The 26815-nt window shown below is 38.1% G+C and overlaps 1 protein-coding gene across 3 annotated transcripts; it reads left to right on the top strand.

Moving 5' to 3' along the window:
• The first annotated feature begins 109 nt into the window (after positions 1–109).
• SLTM (SAFB like transcription modulator) lies at positions 110–26815 on the top strand. 3 transcript variants are annotated; one of them, XM_052807344.1, is made up of 21 exons: positions 110–347; positions 1140–1227; positions 10128–10201; positions 10493–10678; positions 11119–11166; positions 12182–12209; positions 13572–14040; positions 14604–14653; positions 16652–16770; positions 18362–18511; positions 18602–18711; positions 18800–18879; positions 19303–19394; positions 19618–19781; positions 20857–21031; positions 21643–21767; positions 22900–23070; positions 23954–24268; positions 24736–24874; positions 25649–25806; positions 26162–26815. In XM_052807344.1, exons 1-21 carry the CDS (start codon positions 153–155, stop codon positions 26268–26270), a joined length of 3045 nt encoding a protein of 1014 aa, XP_052663304.1. In that variant the 5' UTR covers positions 110–152; the 3' UTR covers positions 26271–26815. The 3 variants fall into 3 exon arrangements, with proteins under 3 accessions (XP_052663304.1, XP_052663303.1, XP_052663302.1); XM_052807343.1 differs by having other exon boundaries at positions 111–347; positions 10128–10192; positions 18800–18960; XM_052807342.1 differs by having other exon boundaries at positions 111–347; positions 18800–18960.

The raw sequence follows: 26815 nt of genomic DNA, 5'->3' as shown, positions 1-26815 counted from the left end.
TCGCGGGGAGGTCCCGGGACCAGGTGAGCCGCAGCGCGCCTGCGCCGCGCCTCCAGGTCGGCCTCGGCCTCCATCCGGGTACTCGGCGGCCCGGCCGGGCGGGGGGGGGGGGTTTCATTGTGCGTGCAGCTGCCGCGCTCAGTCGCTCTAAAATGGCCGCCGCCGCCCCGTCTCCCGCTGCCGCGGGGGCTCCCGCGGCACCCGCCGCGCCGGCGGCGGTGGCGCTGCCCCCCACTGAGAGCAAGAAGATCACCGACCTGCGGGTCATCGACCTCAAGTCGGAACTGAAGCGGCGCAACCTGGACATCACCGGGGTGAAGACCGTGCTCATCTCCCGGCTCAAGCAGGTGAGGGGCTGGCACAGGCCGCGGGGGCCGGCTCGGACCTGCCCGACCCGGCCCGACCCGTTGAGGGGCCCGGTCCGCCGCCGCTGGCCGCCCGGCTCCGGGAGGCGGGGCCCTCGCGGCCCCGCCGGCTGCCCCCGGTGTGGGGGGCGGGACCGGGACCTCTCCCCGCGCCGCCGCTGGTGTTGGCGAGGGGCGAGGGTCTGCCGTGACCGGGCAGAGCCGGCGGCGGCGCGTGGCCCCGGCAGGGCGGCACGCCCCTCTCGGGCGCTGGGCTGTGGGGCGGCGGCCCGGCCGGCCCGGGCCGGGCTCGGTGTCCCAGCTGGCGGAGCCCGGGCTGGGCTCGGTGTCCTAGCTGCCGGAGCTTGCCCTGCGGCCTTGCGGCCCTCCTGCCGCCCCGGGCGCTGGAGCTGGTCGGGCGGCCGCCGGGGTGAGCCCCGGGGCCGGTTGTTGCTGTAGGGTTGCTGTGCTTCCCTGCCTCCTGTTTCTGTGCTGCCCTTAATGTCATCCTGGACGTCGTAGTGGCCTGCTAGTGTTATGTTTCCAGTGAGAAATGTGCTGATCGTTGATAAGCTGTACTTTGAAAACGTCATTTTAACAGCTTAAAGTCTTGCCTTTATCATTAGCATTCCCCCCCCCCCTTCAGCTGTAAGTGAAAGGTTTAACCCAAAGTGTTTTATAAAATACTTTTGAGATGGACAAAACCAATTGTTTGGCTTGCTGACTTCTACTGATGTCAAATTGTCTAGCTTCCCACTGAAATCTGCTAAAAATTGTATTTTTTGTCTCATTTAGGCTATTGAAGAGGAAGGAGGCGATCCAGATAATATTGAAATAACTGTTTCAGCTGACACACCCACCAAGAAACCAACTAAAAGCAAAGGTTAAGATCTATTCATATACATTACATTCTTAAGCAGTTTTTGTTGCGTATATCACCTTAAAGAAGGAGCATGGAACTGTGGCCTGTAGTTAGGATACAGTCGTGACTTTACTGTTTATGATTCCTGTCATGTAAGACATCTTTTGCCTTACTCATCTGCTTTCAGTCAATGTATATAGGCAATGTATAGGGATGCTGGATATATGTGGAAAATGGGTGGGTTAAGAGATGTGTTATGAAGTAGTGGCTGTACTTCCTGCAGATCCTGGAGACTTGTGCTGCGTGTGCTGAGACTGTGTTAGATGATCTGTGAGATTTTTGGAATATGCTGTGTTAACAGAGATCCTGAACATGGAGTGTTACAAGTGGAAAGTGGGTATAGGAACTGCTGTGCGGCTCTGGTGCCAGGGATGGGTATCTCTGTATTGTCCAAGAGTATTTGTGCAACAGCAAGGGGAGAACTAAGAGGTTCTTTAGCCGTGAGAAGGTGCTGGATTTAGGCTAGTGATGAATGTACGGTGATCGTAGAATGGTTTGGGTTGGAAGGGACCTTAAAGATCATCTAGTTCCAACCCCCTGCCATGGGCAGGGACACCTTCCACTGGACCAGGTTGCTCAAAGCCGCATCCAACTTGGCCTTGAACACTTCCAGGGATGGGGCATCTGCAACCTCTCTGGGCAACCTGTTCCCATGCCTCACCACCCTCGCAGTAATACTATGTGGCAGGGGGTTACTGCCTGAAGAGGACTGTATTGTGTGGGTTTACTAGCATACTTTTTAGTGAAGACAGGACTTATAAATATGAATTTCCTGAATGGGCTCTGAAGGCTTACTGTGAAATGTCTAATTAAGAGATTTTAGTTTTTCTGTTGTGAAAAATAATTATTTAGATTCTATACCAATCTGTTGGACAGTGATTGTGTTGGCTCTGTTTTCTTTTGCATAAGTATTTAAATATTGTTTTGTAAGTTTGGGTTCTGGGAGATTTTTGTTTGGATTTTTGTTTTCTGTTGTTCTGGGAGCATCCATAATCAAGTTATACTGGGAAAGGAAATGTCTGTTTTATGCATAGCATTCTTCACTGAACATACATGCTAAGAATGTTCATACATGTGCTATAGATACCTGTTTTGGAAATGCTCAATCTTATACCACTGTCGCTTGTCTTAGGCTGAGTTTTGTGGCGGAAGTGATTATTCATGCTTTTGTCTGGTGCTGCAGATGGGGAATTTAATAATAAAATCTATCTGCTTAGAAAGTTTGAATAACTTATCTGCACTTTTGACACAGTAGAAAAGTGAAAGGAAATAAACTGTTTCACAATGTGGTTTCATTTTCTTCCGTGACATTACTTTATTCCCTACTCTGAAAAGGTAACTGATGCTTAAGAAAACTACATGGAAGCATTTCCTTATTTAGCTTCCATGATTTTTCATGTAGAGATCTAAATGGCTACTTGTTCTCTGCGAGGAACACTTCTTATCTGCTGCTTTTCATCCTCCTGTTCTCCAAACTAATGTCCTGATGTGCATAACGTTCTTGAACCAGCTTCTTGTTTAGTTATACTATTTTGCTTCTGCGAAAGTACTTTGCCTGCTAGTGATGCTGCTGCCTGAGGGAGGGCTTCAGTAGCTGTTCCCTGCCACCTCTTCTGTGGAATTGAATCGTAAGGCATACATATGACATGTACTTTCTTGGTAAATCTCAAAGTAAAATACGATCTTCATGAAGTTGTTATCTGCTCACTTTGCAAGCGCGAGAGTTTTTCCTCATTACTTTTTGGATTACAAAAGTCCTATGAGCAAATTTTGTGCCAAAAGCATGAGAGGTTCATGCTGTATTAATCTTAAAGTGTGGAACAAGAAAAACTCACTAATTTGTCTAGGGAAAATCTTTTTTGATCTTACTGGTTTACTTCTAACTGTAAGAAAGAATATATTCTTTGTTTTAACTATTCCTTGTCTGTGTTAACTGCTGATTCTGATGTCATCTCCCTCTCTGGTGCTTTCTGCTGAAATATGTTACTAGTCACCAGAAAGTATCCCTCAAAACTTGGAAATCTAGGGCTTCAAAAATCCTTTCCCTAACATGTCATTGGCAACTTTCAAAGGCATGTGAGAGATGCTTGCCCATCAACTGAATTCAGTAGGACTGAATTTTCATTTAAAATTAACTATCTTGATCCTCCTTGTGCTTGTACATGCTCTTCACTATGAGCAGTGTTGCCTCCTTTACTGATTTTGCCAACAGATTGCTCTAGGCCTTTTGCTAATGCTTGCTTTCCCCCCTGCCCCACAGCTTCAGACTAATACTAATGAGTCTTTAATTATTTTACTGCTGTCCAGTGGTAAAATTAACAGCACTAGTCCTATGGTATTTTTTTCCCCATGCTATTCTTGCTGTACAAAGGAGGGTAGGAATATTAGATACTCATTTACAAAGAAAATGCAGCCTTAGAAAAGGCCAGGGAGTGGGAGTAATGGATAAACCTCCTCACAGCAGCCAGAGAGGTGAATGGGAGGGAGGAAGGAGATTTCCCTTCCGAAAAATCATGAACAATGTCAGATGGCTACCAGTTCTAGATCTGAGTGTCTTTTGTAGCCAGTTTTACTGCAACTCTCAAGGTCTGTGGAAAAAGTAAGATGTCTAATTCCCTAGCACTGTCTGTTAGAAAACATTGATCTGCAATATTGATGCAGGCTGAATTAGAGGGGGAATAATGTGTGTGTGTGTGATATATTTGTTTTCCTTCTTGTTGCTTTTTTTGTGTGTATGTTGACAAAAATGGAGAAGAATAGGAATGAGCCTAAGAATGGGACTTGCTTTCATAAAACAGAATTTTGTGATGGCCTGATAAATTGATTTATCAACCGAGTATATACTGCAGTTTTTTGTTGGACTGTGACAAGCTTTTGACAATGATGATACAAAGCCAACTTGCTATGAGGTAGGAAAAAACATCTGTAAAACACCATGACTAGAAGAATAAGGTCTTGACTAAACTGTTTGAATGTAGACCTTCTTTCTCTCAAAACAAACAGCAGCTCGCCAGTGTCCCTTACCAAGTTCTGCAGGATAAGCTATTGTATGAAAAAGGAGTCATATTTAAAATAGGGCATTTACTGACTTGCCCAAAACTGAGATAACATAGAGGGAGCCACGTGGATCTTCATTGGGAAAGTATATAATTGGAGAATTTTGCATCATTACTTGAAGAATGCTTGCGGACGGATTCTGTAATCCAACAAGAATCCTTGATCAATCCTGTATGCAAAGTTAGTCAAAATCTAACACTTTTTCCAGAAGCTAATTTCATATTTGGGATAAAGAAGAACTGCAGAACAGCCAATCAGAACAGTTATACAGGTGAGATCAGCTGGTTTTGCCAATTAAAGTTTGAAAGCTTAAAGATGGAACAAATACGAAGTGCTCCATCTTTAATTGCTTCAGCTGTGCCTCTCCACCCTGGAATTTAGTAGCTATGGACAAATTTCTCTTTTTGTAAAAAGGTTACAGTTTTTAGAAAAAGCTGTTCTTTTCAAGCCTGAATGTTCTGCTGCTTATTCTGGTATCTAGAGGAAGTTACTTTACTGCTAGTATGAAATATTTTTCAAATGTTTCTGATGTGAACATTCCTTTGAAGTATCTGTAATAAAGAATATTGTAGCATATTGATACATCATAACTTGGTGATTGAAAGTTACTTTTCTGTTAAGTTTTGGAATTAGTGTGGATGAAGAACAGATTTTAGGCTAATCAATTTTAACCTCAGTGTATTAATGTGAGCAAAGACGTTTATTTGCTGCTCTTCAAGTTTCTGCAGCCAGTTAGACACCTATTACTTTGTGTCTTAAGTACCCCTCTAGTTTCCGACTGAATTTCCAATTTGACAATACTGTTTCTTAGATCAAATGTTGACAACTGACAGTGGCTGGCTTATACTATTGCCCAAATAATTTTGATTTCTTTATGAAAACTGTTTAGTTACTTAGACAACAAAATAAAGCTGTACACTGTTGGCCTTCAAAAGGAGAGTGGAGTGGGGGAAATAATCTGTCATGATGTCATCTGTCCTTCAGGAATATTAAAATAACTATTTTAACAAACTGTCAGTTCATTATTTCTTCTTCTGAGTTGTTAACATGTGTTACTATAGTTCTGTGATTTGATTTCTGAAACACTCTGCTGTGTGGCAAGCTTGTCCAGAGGTAGATCAGTTTTCCTGCCCAGTGAATCATTGCTGGAGAGAGATAGGGATTCTCAACTGCACTGAAAATAGGTGTCTTATGGCCATGTTACATACATGACATGATCTGCAGGGTACTAGTATAAATGCCTTGATTTTAATCTTGAGTAACCTGAGTTTTCAATTTTTTCTAAATTATTTTTTTTCAGAATAAATTTTCTAAATGAATCTTCTTCCTGATCTTTGTTGACCTGCTTTTTAAAATTCTTTTATTTTTCAAGGCAAGCAGGTAGCTACTTTGTTGCTGCTTCTCAGTGGCTGGTTCTGTTGATCTGCTTTGCAGTTGCTGAATAAAATAGTAAGCATTGAAAAGTGACTTCTCCAAATGTTCTTGGTGGGGGGGTGGTGGCCTTGCACACAGTGTTGTTGCACCGCTAGTTCGGCCTCTTAATGTTACAAGGCATGTCTGTCTTAATTGACTCATAAAGTAGGTTTGCTAATTTATTATTATTTCTAGGTATGTGACCAGTGGTGTTCAATCACTCTATATATCCCTGCAAATTTTTAAGTATTTCTGTCAAGATTAAACCAACTGTTGAGACCCTACTCTTTCTCAAGTGTTTTACTCAAGATAGAGTACATTATAAGGAATTGAATACATTCCGTCTTTTGAGGAAAGATGTATGTAAATTATTTGTAAAGAGAGCATTCCTTTTAAACTAGACTTTCTTCTTGCATGTTAATGAGTAGATGATGTGTAGAAAAGAATCTTTCTCTGGAGGGAGGGAATTATTAAGCTAAAATACCTGAACTCAGTATTGATGATAGAAATTTAAGATATTGTAAGTTGTAATCGACACTTGAAAAATAACGTGCAGGCTGAACCTTAGAAACACTTTGCATAGGTGGTTCCAATATTGGAAAGTTGCTTTCATCATTTAAGTTATGATATATCATGCCTTATTGAAGTGAGATATAAATGATGTACAACAAACTGTAGGTAAGGCTTCCATGTGCCCTCAGATAGGAAGAAGTAATCTTGCCAAATACTTCCTATGTAATTTCATTAAGGTGGGGGTGAGTGGTGTCTCTAATGAGCTGCACTAGAAAGAGTTACGAATGTTTAATCATATGATTACAAAGATGGCAAATCTTACGAGCAAGTCAGTGATTCTCTAGAGAGTATCTGACTGTGCGAAGTACATCCTTTCTAAAAACCATAAATGACTAAAAGCAGTATCCTGCAGACACTGTTGAAGACTTAAATATTCTTGTTATCCTATGATACCATTTAAGAATACAGAAATGTAACGGGATCATTTACTTTTGTTAATATTGTGGCAAATGGTACCACTTGAATTGCAGCAGACCTCTTAACTAAATAACACTATAAAAAGTTTATTCCATTGTAAAGATATTCTTTCCCCTTCTTCCTTTTTGCCTGCTGTCCCATGTTTTTGATGAATCTTTGGCATCAGGTATGACAGAACCCTGTTGGGTGTTTCAGCAGGAATGACAGAAGAAATGCAAACACTAATTCTTCCAAAATTTTATGATGAGTGTGTCACTCTATTTCTGCATGAGATGCAGATGTCTAGTTTGTTTAAGACTTGTCCAAATACACTCTTCTATAATTCTTATACACTCAGCTTGAATTTCTCATGTAGAGGACCTTGAATAGGTAGAGCAAGCTTATGCTACTGTAAGGCTCGTAAATGAGATGAAAGCTAAACCTGCATAATGTTAAACCAACATTTGAAAGATCTTCTAAATCTTCTACTTGCTTCTAAGGAGACTATTCATTCTCTATGTAAACAGTCTGTTGCAATTTTATGGTGTGTAGCAATTGCTATTGCCAGAAAAGGGATTGAGCATGGCTTATAAAGGAGTGCCATCATTCCAAGGTAAATTAGTACTTGTGGTGTTAGGCACCGAGATTTGTGGTGAGTGCTGCTTACACCACTGACATTTTCAATAGCCACTGCACAGAAAAACCTGTACAGAAAATTTATCATGTGTTGACAACTTGTGTGACTTGAGACTTGCTATGCCTGTTGTCTGCAGAAGGTCCAGCTGTTCTGACTGTGATTGTTAACATACCTTTTAATCCCAGTTATTTTCCTCAAAGTGATACTGGTCTTGAATAAGTTCACAGAAACAGTCAGTTTCTGAAAGGTGTTTGTTGCAATCTGATTAGTTGTGTGAAATTATGAGCCAAGTGTGCCTTGCAGTAGTCCATTGTGAATAAGTATCAGTGTGGAAAAGTTTTGAATTTTTGTGGACGCTGGCTTTTTGACAAGTTACTGTACCAACGTCTGAAAACTATCTGTATCAGAACCTTGAAGTGCCGCTTTTGAGCAATGTGACTCTAACCAGATCAAAGTAACCCAAAACACAGAACTGAGAGGGAAAGCAAACTTCCTACCACTTTCTGACTTGAAGCTGAAAAGTGAAGGTCATTGTTGAGGTTTCCTTACACCTTGGAATACATCTGGTACTCGGAGTAAATGGATCTTACTGCAAAGACAGACAGACAGACTAAAGAAAGGCTAATGAAAACATATATTCCTGTCTGGCTTAATCTAGCAGCAAACAAAAGATATGGACAACTTCATTACTGAAAGGTATAACTTCCTCTTGATGAGGACATGTCAATAAAATATAGTTTTCTAGTTGGTATTGCAGAATGATGGGACTAACTTGAGGTAGCTTTGTCAATTTTTTTTTTCTTTCTATTCCCTATAAAGTCTGAGTTCTAGTTCACCTGCCAGATTTCCTCAGGCAAAATGAGTGAATTTAAGTAGCTATATGCTAGATAGTTGCTAAATGTGTCTAGCATCTGCTGTGTGTGTTTGCCTGTCTCTATATATGCTTGGCTGGATATAGGATGTGGGAAAAATTGGTCTTTCAGGTTTAACAAACTAAAGAACTGAAATGTGAGAGGGGTAAAACAGAAAACAGTTGAATGTGTGTAGAAATCCTTGCTGTTTCTCACTGCTTCTTATTTATATTGAAGATATCTGTGGCTGTAGATTCTATCACAGAATGCTGAAATAGTAATACAAAATTTGGGTTAGTCTTGCTTTCAGGTATCAGCTGTGATGCATATCAAAAACTGTCCTTTCCAGTGTAAGTGCACTCCTCTTTCTGAGGAAAGCTAGCTTCCTTAAGTATACCGTGCTGCTGGCTTTTTGCACCAAAATCTCACAAATCTATTGCATTACCAATATAAAACAGAAATGTTTTGTTTGTTTTAAATGAAGTAAAATCAGCAGCAAGGTCTCTATGCATTTAGATCTGAATGTTTAGATCTCATGTTTTGCAGTTGTAGAAATAACTTCGGCCATGTGTCTTTTCCTGGTGACTAATGTGCGTCTGAACTCAAAACAATATACTGTATATAGGAGTACTGTCAAGAGTTCCACCTTTCAGTGGAATGAGTAAAACCAACTGGAATCTAAGTAAAATCAAAACAGTAGTCTCTCTTCTTGGCCTGTAGTTGAGCAGTTTCCAGATTTGAAATGCAATTTAAGATCTGTGTTTTAAAAACTGTGGAAATTAATTGTTGACCAAAATTGACTATTCCAGGTAGCAGAAATGTCCATACTGTATCAAACTTTGTCTTATGTTTGTCTTTTCTATTCCTTTTGAGTATCTATAGAACTGATTTAGCAATTCATTAGAGGATGCAGGGATGAGGGAAGATGTGATGTCAAAAAATAAAGCATTAAGTGCTGATCATGACTGCTATCTCAATCTCATTTGCATCTTGAATTGACACTGTTTCAGTAGAAGATAGTAAAGCCGCTTCCTGACAGAACTGCTTCTGTACCTTGAGCTACTGAAAACCATTGCATAGGCTAATCTTTGATAGAACGAATCAGAGAGACAGAATGCTCTACAAAGTGTGCGTTTGTGTGGAGATATTTATATCTAGTGTTCTTTGGTCTTGTTTTTGCAGAAGATTAAGGAAATGCAATGGGTTCCAAAGGGAACTGTGTCTAGTCATCTCCACAGTGGCATCTCTATTAGAGAAAAGTGTGTGTGTGCTGGAAGAACAGAATTCTTCAATGAAACATGCCCTTAGTGCAGTAAAGAATATGTAGAAAACCCCAGTGCTTCACCTGACTCAGTTCTTCTGTTCATTGTTCCCTCTAGTGATGAAAAGCACTGAAAAAGGTGGCTTGGAGAGGCTTGCAATTGCCATACTTGTGGATACTCAAAAACACAGCTAGATAAAACCCTGAGCAATCCAACCACACTTGGAACTTAGCTCTACTTTTCAGCAGGTTGGGTGGACTAGATGACCTTTAGAGGTCCCTAAATTGCTCTGTGATGCTAATTATCCTATTAAGCAAGACTTTCCAAAGTCTTCAGTCGTAATGTCTAGTTGACTCCAGTAATTCTAGAAGCATACAGTTTAAAGTTCTCCTGAATTCCATTATCACTCAAAGTAGAAGGATTGGTATTAAAATCACTAACTTGGATGTAACTGCTTGTTCATGCAACAGCATTGATTGTTCATGCTCACTCGGCGGACATTTTTTCTCCTTGCCTTAAAAATACTCAATTTTGGGAGAGTTATATTATAGTGAACAGTTCAGATAAACTAGAGCATATCAAGAATAATAAACTAAGGCCCAACACATAGTCAGTATTGAAAGAAAGTCTGCTCTACGTAGCCGCTCTAGTTAGCGTATCCTGTCATTTCAGGTAAAAAGCAGGAAGCTGATGAATTAGCTGGTGATGCATCAGTTGAAGATGATTCCTTTGTCAAGGTAATAAAAGTATGTAAATTTTTTCCCAGTTTGTATTTAAGTTTAATGTTTGGCTTTATTTACCAAAAAAAGTTCCATTTTCTATGCGCTAATTTATGTGGAAATTCGCAGCATTGTTTTTACTGTGTTCACAGCTGTGATGCCTAAGGGTGTGAAGGTGTGGGTTTTTTTAAATATGCTATGAATTTTTATTATGCATGTGATATAGTATTTTGCAGAAACAGTGATTCTAGCAGTGAATTTTTCAGAATATAGCTAATACCCTTAGTTATGCCAAATATTTATTGTTCACACCAAAAGGAAAGTGAATTGGAGACTCAAGATGCAAGTGATCAAGATGGAAATGATGAATTAAAGGACTTCAAAGAATCTGTTGAAGATGAGAACTTGAATTCTAAAGAACTACCATCTGCAGAAAAGAAAAGATACCATGACCTGGAGCCAGTAGAGACAACAGAAGATGCAGAAAAGGACTCTGAAAGTCAGGTACTTTGTTGTATTTTACATGCATTTTTACCAGCAAAATGTCCATTTTTTGTGTGTGTTTGTATTACTAGGAAGTCAGAACTAGTTTTTCTGTTTCTTGCTTATCTTTAAAAAGATGATTTGGTACTTTTTTCTTTCTGTTCTCCTTGACCTGTGTTTGAATAGTCCTGAAACAAATGTGGCATTGATTGCTAAAATTCTACCAAGTCCGTACAGAGTTCCTAAGAGGTCCTTTTCCTTGGTACTAGTAGCAACATACATAATCTGAACACTGAACTGAAAGATGCAAGTCATGAGAACTGCCCATTGATGTTCACCTTATTGAGTGTGTATCTACGTAACTAAAATGTTTTCTGAGTTAACTGAATCTCTTGACTCTCCGAATGTTTTAAGTGTCTTACAGATAGTTTGCTGAGCAAGTCCTTTTTATGTTCTTATAGGAAAATGAAGGTCAAGACATAGAAGACTACACTTTCCCAACTGTCCATGTAAGTTCCAAATCAGTTCTGTTAAGCAGATCTTCATGTCTATTTAGTTGGAAAAGATCACTTTAGACTGGCTTTTTGTTCCAGCATGCATCTTAGAGTCAGATGGTGTAATACAGTAAAGGTAAACTGTATGGGAAGCTTTCATTCATATTTTTTTTATAATGCAGATAATTGTTATTTCCAAATAAGATGTCCTATTTAAGTGCAAATTCCTGTCTACAGTTTGGGAGTATTCAGTGCATAGACTTAGCAAGCACTATGTTTCAAACTCTTTTAAAAACACTTCAGAGGGCTATGCCAAATGCTAACATAGTATATACAGCCTATACAGGAGTTTAAAACTCCTGTTTTAATGTAGGCATTTGCCTTTGGAGAATGTTTGGGGGGGGGGGTGGTTTGGGGTTGGGTTTTGTTGTTGTTAATACTGACATCTGTAACATCTTTAAGTTCAGAAATTCATTCTGAGTTACACGGAATAGATGTCTGAAAAGGGACATCTCGTACAGCATGTCTTGCTCAGTGAGGCTGATGATAAATAAGTAAATACCTATTAAAATCACGTTTTCATATTTAAGTACTTAGTGGAGGAAGTCTACCTAGTTTCTGACTTCTGTTCTAAGCTTTTAAAGCTAATGATGGATTGCTTGCATTTCATTGAAAGTAGTAATCAGCAGTGTGACATCCATTCTGAAGGCTTTAGCAAGACATGGGACAGTTTAGAAATGTCCTGTTGAGTTAAGGCGGGCGGGGGCGGGAAAGAAAATAGCTGTGTGTTCCAACCAATTGCGAACTGCAAGCATTACGGATAGATAGATACCAGTGAAGTTTTGTACAAATCTTCGGTGATTTGATAAGGGAGATGCACAGGCTTGATTTCTAGATCATCTTTTCTTTGGAAAGAGTTTTCAGTTCACTAGCTTGCCTTCATACAATAGAAATTCTGTGGCAAATATGAGCTGTTCTGCTTAAAGTTTTAAAGTAGGAGACATTTAGTCTTGACTTCCTTTTCTTGCAGGATGGTGAAGATGAAGAAAATGAGAAAGGTATGTTTAAAGTTTAGTAGAGTTCAGAGGTCTTTAGTCTGGTAGAGCAGGCAACTTTCTCCTGTAATATTCAATCTCTTTACTAATACTAGGCTTGTCTCCAGTACTAAGTATCAGTTGTCTCCTTATTGAGCTCAGCACCTGGAATCATTGCAGTCAGTGGGTTTACTTCACTCCTAAGAGTTATTTTACTCTTAAGAGTTGATTGCAGTACTTATCAGTTACTGTGGTGGATGTATAATATAGTTGTAATACTATGATTCTTAATGAAAAAAACATAGTATTGAAGGACTCTGATTTTAATATACGGTAAGTCTTGATGCAGAAGCTTCCAACTTGCACTGCAGTAACTGATGTTTAATTGAGTGAAACGATACACCCTTACACTGAACTTGAGCACCCAACAAATGTATGGACCATCATATGCTTGACTTACTGTCACTTAGAAATACCAGTTGTATATAGGATGGTAAAACAAGTGTTTGGAAACCTGTGGAGTGGCTACCTTTTTTTAAGCTGTGCTCATTAGTGAAACTATAGAAGGAATGTAATGCATTTAGGCAAACAGACTTCCTGGACAGAAGTCTTAAGGATTCTACGTATTGTGGACTAGAAAGGACATGGAACACCATCACTTTACACAAGGTGGAATAAACACATCAGTGAAGTTACAGGATAAAACTACAGACTCCATGTTTACGAGGGACCCCATGGCTGAAGTGTCTCATCTGCGCAAATCCAAGAATACGGCTGGAGATGCCTGTGTGGGACTGAGATGGAAAATCTGTCCAGTGGATGAAGACTGAGAACCATTTGTCTACGAACTCTGGATTAAAGCTCACTCCTCCATGTTCTGCAGCAGCCTTGTACAGCTAACTTGACTGCCAAACAACTGCCTAGAAAGGAAAAGCAGAAGACAACACCAGCGTGGAAGACTGGCTGAAATTCTCCAAGACTGTAATTCTTTCGGATTTGGGAAGGTTAGAAGTCCTAGAACCAGGAAGATTCAAAGACAGATTAAATCAAACTGTGAGCGTCCAAAGCAACTATTTTCTTCTGGAACGCTAAATCCTAAACTGGAAAATGGATAATTCTTATGAAGAACGGGTATCTCCAGGATGGAACCATATTCTCCCTCCTAATGTTTTGGTATTTGTCTCTAGAAAATGTGTTTTGCCATGAAGAATAAGTGATCCTGGGTAAAGGATTTATATTTGTGTTAATACACCTTGTGTTTTTTTTCTAACCTTCCATCAGTGCTAATAACTGGCTTTGTATTTTCTAGGTCCTATTCTAGCTTATGCATATGAAATTGTTTAAACTTCTTGTTTTGCCATATTTATTCCTGTTAAATCCTCTTAGATAAAGCAGGTTCTGGTGATGGTACACAAGAAGTATCTAAACCTCTTCCTTCAGAAGAAAGCCTAGCTGAGGCTGATCACACGGCTCATGAAGAGATGGAAGCTAACACCTCTGTGAAAGAAGCTGAGGATGATAACATATCGGTTACAATCCAGGCTGAAGATGCCATCACTCTGGATTTTGATGGTGATGACCTCCTAGAAACAGGTAAAAATGTGAAAATTACAGATTCTGAAGCAAGTAAGCCAAAGGATGGGCAGGATACCATTTCACAGAGCCTGGAGAAGGAAAGCAAGGACTATGAGATGACAGAGAACCATAAAGATGGTAAGAAGGAAGACTGCGTGAAGGGTGATCCTGTCAAGAAGGAAGCCAGAGAAAGTTCAAAGAAAGCAGAATCTGGAGACAAAGAAAAGGATACTTTGAAGAAAGGTCCCTCGTCTACTGGGGCCTCTGGTCAAGCAAAGAGGTTTGTTTTTCTATGTCAGTTCTTTACGATACTGAGTACCAGCATTCAATAAGATCACTCTACATTAAGGGGGTAGCAGCAAGAATCTTATAATTAGTATCCTATGCTTCTGCCTATAGATTTTTTGACCGCCATAAGTTACTTTTTAAAATTCAAGATCTTCGTATAGACACTATGTCCTACTGATTGCATTGTCGAATTGTCAGCATTTATTTATTTTTTTCAAATTGACGATTTTTTTAAATGTCCTTGTGATGATGGTAATGAACAGCTATCAGTTCTAAGAACACAAAATGAAGTCAAGTCCCCGTCCTGAAATCTGGAGAAGATTGCCATATATCCACTGAATAGAGTTGTCAGAAAATCTAGATCTTCAGGCATCTTGGGGAAAAATCAGTGCAAGAATCCATAAGGGAATCATTTGTTCAAATATACAGTCTAGCCCTTTTTTATTTTTATTTTTTGAAATGTTAACTTGTCTATTAGTATTAGTAGTATAAAATGCAACACTTATCAAATTCTGTATTTTCAATTTTCTTCTGATTTTTAATTTGCTTCTCTAGCTCTACTAAGGAATCTAAAGAAAGCAAGACAACATCAAAGGATGATAAAGGTAACTATTACAAATTATAGTAGTATTGTCTTGAACTAAATGCTTTCCTGTTTGAGAAATTGCTTGCGACGTTCTAAAATGGCTTATATAATTGAACTCGTCCATCTGTAGTAAATTATGCTAGAAGTACAGTAGTTGTTAGCTATATGTATGTGTCTATATATATATATTTTTTTTTTCTCCTTATGCTAGATTCCTCATAAGATCAAAAATAAAGACTCAGTGAAAATCTCCTATTTCATAATATTTTGGGGAGCAAATTCCACTTAACGTTTCCCAAGTCTTTGTTTTGATGAGAAGGTGTAATTTTCAGATAAGCCTGCTGTAACTTACAACGGTTTGGATTGATGTTATATGCAGAACAAGCGAAAAATAATTGCAAGTACTTAAACGTAACACCAATGAATTTTTTTGTCTTGTTTTTAATTCTAGCTCATTTTTAAATAAAGTGAACTCTCAACCAAGTATAAGAGCTGAGATGCCAGCTAGCAAAGTGGCACTTGTAGCTGTTTAGTGCATTAAAGTTGGACCTGTTTGTCTACCTTGGAATTTCCATCTGTTACCATAAACCCCTGTATTATGCTTACAAATTCAAAGAGCGGAGCTCAAGAGCACATTAATGTCACCAGTTATACTGATGGTTCATCGTTGAACAAATGCATTTGTATAAGCTCATGTGTCTCCCTATTTTGCCTGCTAGCTCTCTGCCAAAAACCTTTGTCACAAATCTCTTCCATATCACTAATGGATGAATGAAACTTTACCTGATAAATGAATTTCTGAGAAGAAATTCTTGTGACAGACATAATTCAGTTTTCTGTAAATGCATGTCTTTTCATGGGAGTTATATGCTTACAATGAAATTAAATGAAGATACAACAAATCTGCTTTCATGTAGCATATATAACTGTAATAGTAACTATCATAAGGCTGTCTTAAAATACATAGCCAAAGCCAGTATAGTGGCTCTTTAATGATACTCTAATTGTATCACAGTTCATTAAGATATCTAGGATTATCAAGATAATCCTGGTTTGACAATAACTGAGATTTGTTGCCTTTTGCTCTGGGTTCATCTTGATGCATTGAAGAAGGAAAACTAACCTTTTTCCTCAAGGTGGTTAAATTACCTTTTAAAACTGCATACCACCAGATTTTTCAACTGTTTAACTGGAGATCCAGTTCTGGTCTTGCCTGTATGACTGGCTATGTTTTAACATACTCAAAAGTAGTTCATACATTTAGCAGCAAACAACAACAAGCTGACCTAAATAATATAAGACTAAAAGATACTGGGAATAAGATTACATGAATCTCTGCAGTTCTTAGTTCTATGTTGTTGCAAAAATGGCTAATATATGGGGGGGACGGGGAGGTGTTGGTGTTTAAAGCACATAATGTTCCTCCAGCTTTTCTTTAGTATTTTCCTTAGTATGTGGGAAATAATTTTGGTGGGTTGCATCCAGTTCTACATCCAGCAGTAGTTTTTAAAGCTGCTCTGGATGGAGGGCGGATACTTCAAGAAGTTGTGGAAATTAACCATGTTATTCTGGAGGCTCGGATTAACTAAGTCTCCCCTATTTACCTTTCTGCCATCTCTTTGTTAATGTGAGTAAAGACGTACTGATGAAGAACAAATGTTGGGTGCTAAAAAAAATTTTCTTGGATGGAGGTTATTGATAAGAACCAGAAGTTGAAGCTAAATGTACATACCCAAATGAGGGGTAAAGCATGCCTTTAACAAAGAATTGTATGGTTTTTCTAGCTCTGTCATCTGGGTATGAGTTAGCCAAGCTGTTGGTTTCAATACATGGCTAAATGAATGAAATCTTATGGCATATATTTTTTTTATATAGAAGTCTTTTCAAGAAAGGTAACCGGATAAACAGTTACTTAAAGGTAACAGGCTAAGTTTCTCTTTTCAGCAAGCGTTTAGTTCAATATTCATAGTACCTTCGTCTCCTTAATTTTTTGGCTGTTTTGTAAAACTTGTTTCAGGAAGTGCAAGCAGTGTTAGTGGTAGCAGTGGAAGTTCAACTAGAAACCTGTGGGTTAGCGGACTGTCTTCCAACACAAAAGCTGCTGACTTGAAAAATCTCTTTGGCAAATATGGAAAGGTATTTCATGGGGTGTGATACCATGTGTGTTGTGTGTGTCTCCTCCCCCTCCTCTATTCAGTTACAGAAATTGAGTAATACTTGATTTAAGTAAAAGTCTGAGATTAAATGTCTGACCAGTGTTATCTAAAAAACCCCAATACTTTCAGCATGTAAAGTAAGAGTGCATGCATACAGGAAGAGCCATATGTTAATTTGCTAAGAAATTTTTTTTTCCTGTTGAGATAAGATAGATGCAAAAGAAATGTTACAAATATGACTGGTCAGGACTGGCTTGAAAAAGTTTTTTTTTAAATTAAATAATGTTCTTCTGCAGCAACTGTATTTAACCATGAGTGTAAGATAATGTGCTAACCAGTAAAACTGTAATACAAACAGTCTTCATAGAACATGCTGCTTTGGGAGACTTGTTTTTAAAATGTGTTCTGAGGGCTTATGAATGGGGAAAAATAGGTAAAAAAAAGTGACAGTTAATGTCTGTTCTTTCAGGGACTCTTTTAATGACTTAGTGAATTTTTTTACAGGCTGCTTAAACTAAGTCTGTTTTCCTGGATTTTGGTTTAATTTAACATACAAATTCCATAGAACAATGCAGAATCCATATAAGCTAAGCAGTCTTTGAAAACAGTTTTTGTTGCAGTTGTTCTCATTTTCTCAAAGGAGTTGCTGATAACTATGTGAATTCATAGTGTTTGTATAAGCCTGTGCAGTTATGAAATTATTGCATCTTGGGAACTAGTTAGAACCTTAGCACTGTGAATATCCAGTATGTGTACTGATTATTGGATATCTGATTTTTCTTATGAATTTAGTAGGTGATTTTATTTAATGCCTTCACAAGTGTTGAAACCTGAGAGTACATTTTGTTAAAACTTCCAATTCTTTGGCTGTTTTGCTGTAAAGATGGTTGGTACCTGTATTTACTTAGCTTCCCAGTTTTAAATTAATAGGGAAATATTTGATTTCTAAACGACTGTACCATTACAGGCTGCTAGAAAGATAAAATTGTTGCATTAGAGCATGACTATATCAAGAAGACTGGACCTAGTAGTTACAGAAATTTTAGCAAGGAGCAGGAACACAAAGCTTAATGCTTTCTCAAGAAGCAGGTGTCAGAGAGCTGGTTGCTAAAATTGCTTAATTGACACATTGGCTCCCTTATTAAGTTACCACATAATACTGCGTATACCTTCCTGCCATTAATTGGCAGCTGCTGACTTTTTTGTGGGGGTTCATCTGTCAGAGATGAACTGTCAAATTCAGATCAGTGGTGTTTCTGTGAATAAGTTTTGACAGTAACTGTTAAAAGAAGCATTTAGATAAAGTGACTGGTCAAAACAGGATGTAAGCATTAATATGGCTTGATGTGAAAGTTGGGATAAAGTTCTCAAAGCTGCAACTTCCTGTGGAATTAGATGCTTTTTGAAAACTTGGAGTGTCAGTCTTTCTAGTGGGGTGGGGTTTTTGTTGCTGTTGGAGTGGTTTTGTTTGTTCAGGGTTTTATATACTAGGGTAAAAATATTATTGGAATACCATTGCTTCCTTAATAGAAATGTCTCTCTCAAAACCTAAATTTTACCTGTTTATGTAGGTGCTTGGTGCAAAGGTGGTCACAAATGCACGAAGCCCAGGGGCAAAATGTTACGGCATAGTAACTATGTCTTCTAGTACAGAAGTGGCTAGGTGTATTGCACACCTTCATCGAACAGAGCTGCATGGACAACAAATTTCTGTTGAGAAAGTAGGTTTAATAAAATGAAAATTTTTCCCAAAATAGACCATCTTATGCAAGAATCTGTATTAACCCATTTGCTTTTGGAAAAAAATATAGGTGAAAGGCGATCCCTCCAAAAAGGAGTTGAAGAAGGAAAGTGATGAGAAATCTGGTTCAGGTAGAAGCATGGGAGATAAAAAGACTGCATCAAGTGATAAAGCCAGCAAGTAAGAAATTTCACATGTCTTCTGAAGTCATGAAAATCCTTTAAGTTGGATTTTCCTCATTGCATTTGTGTGTTTATTTCCTAACAAGAACTCCATCAACCAAAAAAGAAGAAAAGAAATCTGAGAAATCTGAAAAAAAAGAAAGTAAAGAAGCCAAGAAAACAGAAGGTAAAGATGAGAAGAGTGATAATGGAGCAAGTGGCCCTAATCAAGAATCCACTAAAAAAACTGAAGAAAAGAAAAGAATAAGTATGCAATATAGCCATGTTTCCTCCTGTTGAATCTGTGTGTCTGACTTGTTTTGGGGGCATGTTCTTGCTCTTACTGGAAACCACACAATTAAACATCTGTTCTTTTTTTAGACTCCAGTAACATATATTACTTTAGAGCTGATGTAAAAGCTTCCATATTTTATATTACTACTTAATTACAGAGACATGCTGGTGTGCTTCTACCAGTAACAGTTCAATTTAGAGATTTAGAAATATCACTAAGGAAAATCTGTAATAGGCAAATAGGGATGTGTGTGTGTTTTAAACCTTTTTTTCTTTTTTTCTTTTTTTTTTTTTTTTTTTCTCCCCCCTTCACTAGGTGGTAAAAGCCCAGGTCAAGTTGTAGTTTTAGACCAAACAAAAGGAGATCAAGGCCACACTAGGACAGTTAGAAGGGGAAGGTTTGATAAAGTAAGTATCTATAGATTTGATGTAATCCTTACCTGGTTTGATACTACCTTACAGTTGATATTTTCACTGAAGAGTCAATAAACTATCACAAACTGTTAAGCTTAGATAGAAGCTTTGTATGCTTTGGGATAGCTAAGTAGTTAATTATACTTGAACGTAGCATCCAGAAATCTCCCTAAATGAATGAGACTTCTGAAATAACCATTGTAATCTCTATCTATAGCCACAGATATTGAGGAACAAAGAGCGTATTATTCAAGATAAAGTGAAATTCAGGGAATACAGGGGTAGAAAGGATATCTTGCCTTTTGAAAAGATGAAGGAACAGAGATTGCGAGAACACATGGTTCGATTGGAAAGAATACGACGAGCTGTTGAACTCCGAAGGTAGTAATTCAACTTTTTGATAAAGGCTATTTTATACATTAATTGATCAGATACTATATTTAGAAATCTAATCAGAATGCATTCTGTCAAGCCTTTTACTCAGATGTTAAAGTCTGGGACTCTACCTAACAGTATCTTTATATGAATTAACAGACTCCAAAATTTTTGTTTGATCTTTTAATAGCCATGTATGTACACACTTAGCTTAGTGTTTGTTATGGGGAGGGTTGTATCTCATAAGTGTTACTGCATGCCAGTTTTCTTTTTGAAAAGATGAGAAGTTGGCTAGGAGATGTGGCCAAAAATAGTGTTTGGGGTTGGTTGGTTGGTTTGTTTTTAAACAGGGAACTGTTGTATATCTAAATGACAAATCAAGCATAATACAATCTTGTCCCTTTAAATAAAAGGTCTAAATGGCTACACTATTCTATTCTACTTTTTTCATATGGCCAAAAGTTTGCAAAGGATAGTTAAATGACTTGTGGTGTTAGCTGGATTTCCCTAAACAAAGGAATTCCCAGCAAGCATAAAGCTTAAAGGAGAAAATGCCTTTCCTGCTTCTTGTAAGCTATACTATAGGGGAAGAAGAAAACAAAATGAAGCTGTTGACAAGTATACCTAACCTGTGCAAGTTGGAATGATCATATTATTCTGTCTTATTTCTCGACAAAAAACAATAAGTAAATGTTTTGTTAGCTTGAAGAGGCCAAGAGCTAAAATAGCATTTATTTTTAAGATCCAAATCATATTCTTTGCTAAATTGTTGTTATTGTCTGCCAGATGACAACATAGAAATATGAGTACAGCATAAAATACATCAAGACTGATGATTCTTGATATAACTTTTCCTAGTATCTGTTGTCTGCTTAAATGGTGTAGATTATGCTAAAACCAGTTTGGCTACTTGGGGCTAAAAGTATAGACTTCTGATACCAGGACTTCTGTCAAGAGCTTACTCTCAAATAGTTTGTTTTTAATGTCTATGCCTAAGGTGATGTTAGTTTTGGATGAGAAAATTTTTCAGATGAGTTTCTGCTACCTCTTTTTTTTTTGTTTGTTTGTTTTTTTCCTTTAGGCGAAGAGAAATTGCTGAGAGGGAGCGTCGTGAGAGAGAACGCATACGAATAATGCATGAACGAGAAGAATGCTTGCAGAGAGAAAGGGAACGATTAGAAATTGAAAGGCAAAAACTAGAGAGGGAAAGAATGGAACGGGAGCGTTTGGAAAGAGAGCGTGTTCGTATTGAACAGGTGTGCACATTTATATTTTGGACTGTAGTGCAATATCATTTTGGAATATAACCTAGTTTGCACTTAAGGTGAATTTTTCTCTTTGCCCACTGAGCCTATAAAAGAACCAACCAAACATTACATAATCCACAATGTACAAAAACAGTAATCTTTTATCTTGTTTGCTTGACCTGTGAATAATTTGATGGCAAATTGTTGCTACTGGTTTATGCGGTGGCTGTATGTGTCTGTCTCTAAAACTGAAGTACAGCAGATCATATTGGCCATACTAGTCTTCCATTATTTTACTAGATTTTTTCCTAGAGAATGTCACTGCAAACTTAATGAGATGTGTTTCTGGGTAGCAAATACAGTAGCAATACAAGAAATTACCGGAAGATATTTCTATCTAACAGGCAATAGCTTCTCCAGATCTGTTGTCTACTTTTTTTAGACAAGTATTGCTTATATTCTTTAATCTGAGATGCTATCCAAGGATTAATTATATCAGATAGCCTTTAATAGAAAACGATCAAGTATTAATTCTGTATACTTGCTAAGTCTTCTATAGGTATCTCTAATAAAGAGCTATTTTGTTTGTTGTGTTTATTCACCCTTCCCTTTCATGGTAGGAACGTCGAAAAGAAGCAGAGCGTATTGCTCGTGAAAGGGAGGAACTTCGTCGACAACAGCAGCAACTTCGTTATGAACAGGAGAAGAGGAATTCTTTGAAACGTCCACGTGATGTAGATCACAGGTAATCTAATTCTCAAACCATTGTTTTACAGCACATAGTAAAAAGAAACAGCTACCAGCCCTGTGTCAGACTTGAAAATGCATTTGTACCTTAAGTCTTCACGGAAGAACTGGATTTCTGGTATTTGTTTTTGACATCAGTTTATGTATGCCCAGTGTGTGAAACACACCTTATGTGTAGGAGAGAATTTTGAAATAAGAGCAGCATCCCCTGAATTAATTCTTACTGTATGAAAAGAGCGTAACGCAATTCAGTGCATTTGCTGAGAAAAGTTGTTCTTCTGCCTTAATGGTTGAAATTTCAAGTTTCTACTTTGTTAAGAATTCACATTTCTGGTAAATGGATGGTTCAGAAAGTCAATGTGATTGCTTTTAATTTTTACTGAAGGTGATGACATCTGTTATTTGCTGTTTGAGCCACATGAATTGACCTGGCTTTGATCCTTATTTGATTATAAGAATAGGACTGAGACCTTAGCCATAAAATTGACGTATCAGTGGTACAATGGAAGGTAAATGTAAATCATTGTGGTAGATACAGTAGCAGAACACTAATATTTCTTCACCAGAGGAATAGAGACAGCTTCATTTTTCAAGGGTACTGATGATACACTTCAGTATCTCATATTCTTATCATAGAGACTCTGTACCTGAATGTTTCTAGTAAGCAAGGCTGTGATGTTTCCTACAGTATTCTTTCCTGAGAAAGCTGTTCTGATTTGTGGGTGGTTGTTTTGGGGGTGGGGTTTTTTTGTTGTGTTTTTTTTTTTCCCTAGAGGGCAATTTTTTTTTCCTAGAAGGCTACTTTCAAGGCAAAATCTTGCTACAGTGATGTTTTTGTTGGGGTTTTGTTTTTTCTTTTAAACTGCCCAACACGGTATACTATTGCTTAGATTTTTATTACATATTTTATTGCTATTTTGTGTCTTTAATTTGCACTTCAAACAGAGGGGTGTTTTAGGGTTTTTTTTTCTTAAATTATTTTGTTTGCTACTATTTAAAGAGTCTACCTTTGTTAGTGGCTTTCCAAAGGTCAAATGAGCATCTTTAAAACAGACAACTGACTCATTTCTCAGTATATTAGGCCTTGATTTGGATACATGTAACTGAGGGTTCATTTGCTTTGCTTAAAGGAGAGATGATCCTTACTGGAATGAGAATAAGAAGATGGCTCTTGATACAGATGCACGTTTTAGTCACGGTTCAGATTACAGTCGCCAGCAGAACAGGTTTAATGATTTTGATCACAGAGAACGAGGACGATATCCAGAAGGTTCTTCTGTTCCATCATCTTCTTTTGATAGGTAAGTTTAGGTAATAGGGCAGGTATTTGCTTGCTAACACCTCTGTGTATTTCACTCTTAACTGTTCAAAATTTAAAATGGTACTAAAGGCTTTATGCAGTTTTGATGCAGAATTGCAGTGGTGTCCTAAAATATCTTGTATCTTCAGGACCAGCCATTTATATCATGGAATCTAGTCAGCTTTTCTCTGAGGACTTTAGATTAGCTGCCTGGTGTTCTTTTTTGGGTGACGTTTCAAAAGAATTTTTGCGATTATTCCTCTTTCACATCTAGTCATAAGTGGGTTCCGATGGATTAGATCTGTCCTACTTGGTAACTTACCTCCTTACGAAGCAAGGCTAAAAGCAACTGATTTAATGAGAGTTGAGAGCATTACTTGCACGAGTCGTATTTATCAGGATCCATGCAACTGTGCAGTAAATGCTGGTTCCAGACCCAACTTCATGTTTCCATTAAACATCTCCAATAACCAGTTATAAAGTTAAGACCACATAATTGTAGCTTCTGGACTTCTGCTTTTATGCTGCAATGGATTAGAATTACATTTTCTAGCCAACTTGAGAAATCTAGCATTCCCTCTGCTTCATATTAGGCAAAAAGGAGGCCCTACAATTGCTTAAATTCTGCTGACCAAAATGAGAACAGATAAATGCATAAAGAAATGTTAAACTGGCTGCAAGAACTTCAGCTCAAAATGACAATTGCAGAAATAAATATAATTTGGGGTGGGAAGGATCTTTGAGTTATATACCACATAGATAGTAATAAACATGTAACATAAAGACGAATAATATTTTTGTATACTCACGCATGTGCTTACATGTGCAGAGAAATGGGAAAATGGGAGACAACCAAATTACTTTTTCCTACTTTATCAACTTAGGCGAGAACGTTTTGTAAATCAAGGTGAAGCAAAAAAGAGTCGCCCAACAGCACGAAGGGAAGAGCCAGGGTTTGAGAGATATCCTAAGAACTTCAGTGAGTCCAGAAGAAATGAACCACCACAGCCAAGAAGTGAACTTCGAGATACAGACAGACGAGAAGTGCGAGGAGACAGAGATGAAAGAAGAACAGTGATAATTCATGACAGACCTGAAATACCACATGGTCGACATCCACGAGAGACTGGTTCAAATCCACCTAGACAAACAAATTGGAAGAGTGAGGGAAGCATAAACACAGACAAACGGGATGGCAGGTAAATCTGCTGGCTAACCAACAAACTAGTGAAGGTACTGATTCTTGCAGAATTTATCCATAGTAGCAATTCCTCAAGAACTGATGTGTAAAGAGAGAACAGACCCCCTCCTAAAGAATGGCAAAGTCATTCCCAAAAGCATTAGAAAAAAATTTGTGTGTAGGTTGTCACATATGCTAAACCTCATCTGTAAAGTTGATGCTGACTCCCAGCAGTCTATTCTTAATCGTGTGTAGCAACATATAGTAAGGAGGCTTTTGTGCAAGAATGCGGATGTAAACCAATAACCTGTAAGCTTTAATTATTTAGAGAGCTACATAGATCTAAAAGAATATTTCTCAGAAGCTAACTGCAAGTTGCTAGGAACCTGAGAAACAAAAAGGAATCTTTGAAGTCTACATGTGCTATGATTTGGTACCAATTCTGTTATACTGAAAGCAAAATTTTGATAAAAGCAATTTTTACAGAGGTGAGAGGCCAGATCGATCAGGAAGAGAAGTGTCTGGACATGTCAGAGGTGCACCTCCTGGTAGCCGTAGCAGTGCTTCTGGGTATGGAAGCAGGGAAGGAGAACGAGGCGTGATGGGAGAAAGAGGTGGAGGACAAGTGAGTCATCTTCTTTTGTTTGTGTGCATGAGAGACTGGAAACTGCAAAATCACACTGGAAAAATGACCATATAGTATCATGTAAATCATTAGCAAGCATCCTGGGTATTTTCAAGTTAGTTTTCTTTAAGGTTCCTTTTTGTTGAGTTTTTTAATAAGGCTAGAAATTGCAGAAAACATACCCAATTTTTTTTATGATTAGCATCTTTCAGGTAGATCTGAACAATACCTGAATGAGTTGCTCATTGGACTTTTAAGAATTTCTTGTTATCCTATGTTTTCAGGGTTTTAACCTTACACTGCCTGCTACTTCCAGTGCAGTTTGTCATTGTAATCTGCAATGTGCTACTGAGAGAAAAACCCGTAAGATTTGTCCTTAAAGTCTACAGACTAAATTGCTCCATGCTACTAGATCCTGAAGCATTTTTAAAAAATAGTCTTTCTCTTTCTGTAGCCATATGGAACATGCTTGTCTGATTATATGAGATCAGGGCATAATTGGGAGTAAAGTACGAGCTCGTGGAACTTCACTCCCTGCATACCCACGCTGTCATTATTGCAAATTAGTGTCTTTTTGTTATTTAGAGTTATTTTTAACAGGACCCTTATAAGCATGGGTTAGTTGCCTGTGGACTGAAATCTTACAAGATGCTTGACTTTTCTATATTATATATATATATATAAGCTGTAAGCTTAACTTTCTTGAAAAGCTCATTTCCTGTTGATAACGAAATATGCCTTTCATTCTGAAAATGACTATCACTTTCTTACTAGCACTATAATGAGGACAGACATGTTGTTGAACGCCATAGTCGTGAAACTGGACCAAGAAAAGAATGGCATGGACCTAGTTCTCAAGGAAGTGGGTATCATGACACAAGGAGAATGGGAGATGGCCGTGGAGGAGGTGGCATGATGTCTCCACATACAAGGTACCAAAACTACTCCTTCCTCTCTGTTCCCTACTGACCTCTCAAAGCTTTGGTTATGCTTAGGCAGTACAGTAGTCTCAGTGCAAGCAGCATTACTTTCTGTGGATGGTTTGCTGCTGCACAAAATACAAACCCATGTTTCCATGCCAGCACATGGCTCCACAATGGTCGTATTGCTAATGGTAGTATTGTTGGGCTGCACAGAAGCAAGTGACTTCTTGCAAAGTCTCTTGTGTCTTTTGAGACTTCAAGTTTAACAGTCGAGTGCTACAAGTCATAACAATGTTCTTACCTGTACAACAAGAGTTTAGAAACTTATCATAACTTAACGCTTTTTTAAAACCTTTGTTTCCAGTAACTCTTCACCAATTAATAGAGTTGTACAGATCACAGGCAATTCCATGCAGAGGGGAAGTGGCTCAGGATTTAAGCCATTTAAAGGTGGACCTCCACGAAGATTCTAAGACCTACAGCTGCTTGGTTTCAAGATAACTTATTGAAATCTCTTGTAAACTTTCTCTGATTAAAAACAGGAAATCTTGTCTGGAAGTCCTGGTTAAATTTTTTTAATTTAACATGATTACTTTCCTCTCAATTTTGGAGGCGTTTTAATAGTTACGTTGTAATTTTGGATAGTTTTTGTGTATCTTTGATAAGCATTTTCCCTGAGGCACTAGAGCTGTGTAAAAACAAATTGGAACCAAAATATTTGTTAATCCTGTATAAAAGAATAGTTTGCAGCTGTGTGCTAGTAGTTTGATTTACCAACATTAGCTCTGTGGTGTCATGCTTTAAAGTTAGCTACTTATCACAACATACACAACTATAACCTCCATTTTGAAGGTTGTCCAGGCTATTATCTCTGCTTTCTAATTTGTAGAGAAATAAGATTGTTCTTTCATTACTGGGTATTATGTAACCTATTTTTGCAGAAGGTACTGTTACATTGAGTGCATTTATGTGTATTCTTGCAAATGTATTCTTTTGAAATAAACCTTCATATTCTGTA

This window comes from Harpia harpyja, chromosome 14 (genome assembly GCF_026419915.1).
Source record: "Harpia harpyja isolate bHarHar1 chromosome 14, bHarHar1 primary haplotype, whole genome shotgun sequence".
Lineage (NCBI taxonomy): Eukaryota > Metazoa > Chordata > Aves > Accipitriformes > Accipitridae > Harpia > Harpia harpyja.
Note: the sequence above shows the minus strand (reverse complement) of the source record. Positions and strands in the feature narration are given on the sequence as shown.

What these genes read in the sequence shown, in the direction of transcription:
- SLTM (XM_052807342.1), top strand. Translation starts at nt 153, where the DNA reads ATGGCCGCCGCCGCCCCGTCTCCCGCTGCCGCGGGGGCTCCCGCGGCA. An exon ending in GAAACCAACTAAAAGCAAAG is followed by an intron (nt 1,228 to 10,127) that starts GTTAAGATCTAT and finishes CTGTCATTTCAG; the next exon opens with GTAAAAAGCAGGAAGCTGAT. An exon ending in ATGATGTCTCCACATACAAG is followed by an intron (nt 25,807 to 26,161) that starts GTACCAAAACTA and finishes CTTTGTTTCCAG; the next exon opens with TAACTCTTCACCAATTAATA.